This window comes from Triticum aestivum, chromosome 2D (genome assembly GCF_018294505.1).
Source record: "Triticum aestivum cultivar Chinese Spring chromosome 2D, IWGSC CS RefSeq v2.1, whole genome shotgun sequence".
Classification (NCBI taxonomy): domain Eukaryota; kingdom Viridiplantae; phylum Streptophyta; class Magnoliopsida; order Poales; family Poaceae; genus Triticum; species Triticum aestivum.
Genome location: NC_057799.1, coordinates 598,983,319 through 598,988,019, shown reverse-complemented (window position 1 = coordinate 598,988,019; position 4,701 = coordinate 598,983,319). Strand labels below are relative to the sequence as shown.

At 51.6% G+C, this 4,701-nt stretch overlaps 1 protein-coding gene across 1 annotated transcript; it reads right to left on the bottom strand.

Moving 5' to 3' along the window:
• Positions 1–223: 223 nt before the first annotated feature.
• LOC123054848 (GTPase activating protein 1) lies at positions 224–1,910 on the bottom strand. Its single transcript, XM_044478714.1, has 3 exons — positions 1,654–1,910; positions 1,372–1,467; positions 224–1,100 (listed from the first exon to the last, which is right to left on the bottom strand). The coding sequence occupies exons 1-3, from the start codon at positions 1,765–1,767 to the stop codon at positions 798–800; spliced, it is 513 nt and encodes a 170-aa protein (XP_044334649.1). The 5' UTR covers positions 1,768–1,910; the 3' UTR covers positions 224–797.
• Between the last annotated feature and the right edge of the window lie 2,791 nt (positions 1,911–4,701).

Sequence of the window (4,701 nt, the reverse complement as noted above, 5' to 3'; positions counted from 1 at the left end):
AAGAAATGTAGTCTTCAATCTCATGCCTACTTTTCGTAATGGTCTGAGTTCTGAATTACATATGCATAAGAGAACTGCTAAGAACTGCTACACAAACGATGGGATGTGCCTGATTTCACCTTGGTTCACGTGGGCCGTACCCATCGATCACAAGGTCTTGTGAAAATCGTCCCGCAAAGCGTCTGTGGACAGTAATTTCGTATGCATAATTATAACATCTAAATAAGATTGTTTAGACCACTACTTTAATGATTTAAATGATCTGATATTAGTTTACAGAGGGAGTAATATGCAAGCATGGTCTGACGAGCAAGTCAAGACGGTGTTCAAGTCTGTGAGCATTACGCGTCTAAACACACAAGTTGCATATCGTTACGCGCTGCAAATCAAGATCACCGCAGAAATTTCCCTGAAACAAAAGGAAATTCTCCTTTAGAAACCAGACCTACTCTTCGATCCTGCAACTGCGATTAATCACCCGTCACCGACTGACTAGCATCGGCAACCAAGGTTCGGAAATGCCAAGACTGATCAGCACATTGTAGCCTTTGCTCTCCGGATTGCAGATGCAGAGCACATCAAGCAAGGAGGATGGAATCCTTACGCGCTTTACGCCCCTGCCATCAGCTCTTTCTTTCTTCGGTCCGTCTTAGGAAGTTCGACCACACTGACGGCGGCCATACTATCGCAACATCTAAATCCTAGCTTAAGCTTCGATTCTAAACATAATTTACCCCAGCTTTTCACTTGAGAAAGAACTCTGCAGGCAGCAGAGAGTGCAGAGCTAATTATGGAATTTAAAAGCCTGATGCGCCCTTGGAGCCGGGGATGTCGATCCACTGGAGCTGCAGCTCGACCTCCCCGCACTCCACGTTCCTGAGCCTGAGCACCACGTCCTGCTTCACCGTGCCCTCGGACAGGTATATGGCGCTCTCCTCCGCGAGGCAGTTCTGCCGGTTGGGCACCAGCTTCTTGACAACCGAGTTGTCGGCGACGCCCTGCAGCTGGATCCTCATCGTCGCGGCCTCCACCAGCGGCCCGATGTCCAGCTCCGCGTTGCCCATCGGGTCGTCGAAGAATGTGTCCTTGTCGAACACGTCCTGAAGAAGAACAAGAAGCAATGGGTTGTCAGGCAGCTGTCTCTCAGCCAGTTACCATCTGCTTGTCTGTACTGTACCCCGCGTTTCCAGAATGTTCACCTTCCTTTCCTTTTGCGCAAAGGCATCACATTATTTTTCTTTCTCTCTCTTTTTTGCAGGGAGAAAATTGATTGCGTTTCACGATTCGATTTACTAGGAAATTTTCCCAAAAATCAGTTGAATTGCTGAGGCACGAGAGAGGGAAAAGGGGGAAAGAGAATGGAACGCATACCAGTTTGACAGGAATGGTGGGATCTTCGATGGAGAGGGTCAGCTCGTCGTTCCACTCCGGATTGATGCTCTTTCTCACCACTCGCGTCTTCAGCTTCTGCGAAATATTACAGCGGGCGAGAATAATCAGGAGGAGAACACTCCAGAACGGGGACCGCGGAGAGGCGATTAATTCTTTCCAAAAGAGGACTAAAATTCGCGGAATCGACGGGCAGATCGACGGTGCATCTGCACAGCGAGAGAAGGGGAAAAGAGAGGAGCTCGAGACCGAGACGGAACGAACCTGCTTGCCCATGCGGACGACGACGTAGGGGTCGCTGGAGCGGAGGTCGCGGATGGCGAGGTTCACCCCGCGCGTCACCCGCACCTTCACCAGCCCGACCAGATGCCCCAGCATGGTGCTGCTCCTCCGCTCCTCCTGCTTCGCGCTCGCGGTGGGTGATGAGAAACAAGAGTAATGGCGACTGACTGGTTGAGTTGCAGTTGAGTGGCAGGCAGGGGACGGCAGCCGTTGCTTTCTCTCCACCCCCCGCCCCACCCCCCGCTCCTGCTAAATACTAGTACTCCCCCGGGTGAGCGACGCCTGCTATGAGACAACGACAACGAGTGACCAGCTCCACCACCTGGAGCGCGTGGACTGTGCTCCAGTTTTTGCTACTACTAGTAACGCTTTTTATCTTGCCGGGTGGATTCGCGTGGGTGTCTCCATCGGAAAACACATTCCGTTGGGGGCGAAATAGTACTGCATTTTTATTTCAAAAAAAAAAAAGTACTCCCTTCAACTACTCCCGAATTCACAGTTGGTGCCCGCGCTTCTCGAGGCCAGATTTGGTTGGGCTCACGAGAAACATCCCACTGGAAGTCTAGAACGATACTATCAAGATGCAAAGTAGAGTGTGGCTTTGGTCGAATTTGTCATCAGGAACTAAAAATGGCCACCAATCAATCAATCAATCTTCCGGGAGCGAGCGAGTGGAGGACACGGCATTTAGCATTTTCTGAGCTGTCAATGGGCTTTTCAGGCCGATCGATCTGCCCCATCAGGCAAGTTTCGACGCGATTTTCTCAGAAAAAGGAAGGTGAGTCTCGACGTGATTCAAAGTTCGCCGAAGCTGCACGTTCGGTGCGTCTGCGCTCACTCGTTTACATGCATGACCATCGAGTCCGTCTTGACCCAGGAGCAGAGCCGTTGAAGCAGCCAGCGACTTGTTCGGTTTGAATGTTATGTTGTGCAATCATGCCATTTTAGAATCGCTTTAGCTTTAAGGAAAAGTATACTAGTGGTAGTGTGGAGTAATAAATCGCTAGGCAGGAAATGAAATAATGAAAAGTAACTTTGGCTGGCAAGCAAAAACCTCACGCGTTGGGTAGAAACCAAGTCGATCGGCTCTCCTCCGACTCCAAGGCAGCAAAAAGAGATTAATCGTGCGAACCAACGTGTGACTGAATGGTTAGATGGACAGTGGTATTTTCAGCCCATCGGGTCCATATTCTGGTGCTCGCATTTTATCCTGTGCTTCATAAAATCTCAAGATGATATGTCGGTTCAGTCTCTCGAAGGTGATCGGGGGAGGGGGGAGTATATATGAGCGCTTGCGTAAGAAAAGAGACTGATCGTAATTCTACGGCTGACACGCTCCTACGAGCATCTCAACATTATTTTTCCCTGGTTTGAAGAGTTGTTCTCTTTTTTTTTGTGTGAAAAGACCTCCGGATTATATTGAAGATTCACCAGTAGTACAAGGGATCCAAGAAGTAAATAAAATTACAACTAGGTCCTCATATGACTCATCGCAGACTATTCTCACCGGAGCGAGTTGCAGACGCGTCGTTACCATCGCCACTCCATAGCCGGAGCAAGCATCATGTTAATAGTCCAAAAAAACAAGCATCCTTTTAAAGATGAATGTGTCGACCGGGAAGTATGCCAGCTTCAGGCACAAGTGACCAGCACACCGGAGAGAAGGCTGGCGTCGTCAAATGATCACCACAAACCGGGGATCCGTCCCCTACATCACACCTGGACCCAGCCCATGCACCATCGACGGCGAGTGCACCGGTACAGGGGAACGGGGATAGTACTCACTACGCAGAATCGCCTTCGCCGCACCGACTAGCCAGAGAACACCAGAACTCGCAAGATCTTTAGATCTTCGAGGAGCAAAATCCCCCTTCAATCCACAGCTGCAATCGACGGGGGGAAGGGAGCTGAGCCACCGTTGGATCCACAGATCAGTGCGAAGACCACGCCACCCACATGCCGACACCGCCGGCACCGCCTGCATCGGCAAGGGAGAGGAAGGGCGACGGATTTATTTCTCTAGAGCGGCGTCAAAACCCTGACCAAATCGACGCCGACGGCCACTAAACCTACCATATCTACACTCCTGACATAGAGAAACGGGACCCCCCCCACCTCCCCCAGCCGTCAAAGCGAGCGGAGGAGGCCGGGATCCACGCCCTCGACGGCGAGGAAGAGGGATTCACGATGGTTTCGCCCTTTTTTTTGTCTTTCTCTAGTCTCTACTGTTGAGGGGGGAGTATTGTTCTCACAATAGTGCTATGAGTATTAATTGAAGAGTTAATCCATAATTAGTCTTTTTCTCAAAAACTTTATCCTTTATAATTGAAACAGTTACCCGTCAAACCCGCTCGCTCCTGCCCAAATTTGAGCAGCATCGGGCAAGTTTCTGTTAGGGATCGTTGCAGAAATTTAAAAATTTTCTACGCATCACCAAGATCAATCTATGGAGTCATCTAGCAACGAGAGAGAGAGGAGTGCATCTACATACCCTTGTAGATCGCGAGCGGAAGCGTTCAAGAGAACGGGGTTGATGGAGTCGTACTCGTCGTGATTCAAATCACCGATGATCCTAGCGCCGAACAGACGGCACCTCCGCGTTCAACACACGTATGGAGCGGAGACGTCTCCTCCTTCTTGATCCAGCAAAGGGGAAGGAGAAGTTGATGGAGATCCAGCAGCACGACGGCGTGGTGGTGGAAGCAGCGGGATTCCAGCAGGGCTTCGCCAAGCGCTACTGGAGGAGGAAGAGGTGTCACGGGAGGAAGAGGGGGGCGCCAGGGCTTAGGGTGCGGCTGCCCTCCCTCCCCCCACTATATATATGTGCCCCCCTTGGAGATCCCATCTAGAGGGGGGTGGCGGCCCCCGGGGTGGCGGCCCCTCGGGGGGCAACGACCCCCTTAGGGTTTCCAAACAGGGGGACGCATGCCCCCTCGGGGGGCAACGGCCCCCTAGGGTTTCCAACCCTAGGCGCCTTGGGCCCTTGGTTGGGGCGCACCAGCCCACCAGGGGCTGGTTCCCACTCCACTT

Excerpts from the sequence above, each read along its gene's own strand:
- LOC123054848 (XM_044478714.1), bottom strand. The coding sequence starts at position 1,767 with ATGCTGGGGCATCTGGTCGGGCTGGTGAAGGTGCGGGTGACGCGCGGG. Across the intron at positions 1,468-1,653 it reads TCGTCCGCATGGGCAAGCAG|AAGCTGAAGACGCGAGTGGT; the intron begins GTTCGTTCCGTC and ends AATATTTCGCAG. Across the intron at positions 1,101-1,371 it reads CCACCATTCCTGTCAAACTG|GACGTGTTCGACAAGGACAC; the intron begins GTATGCGTTCCA and ends GTTCTTCTTCAG.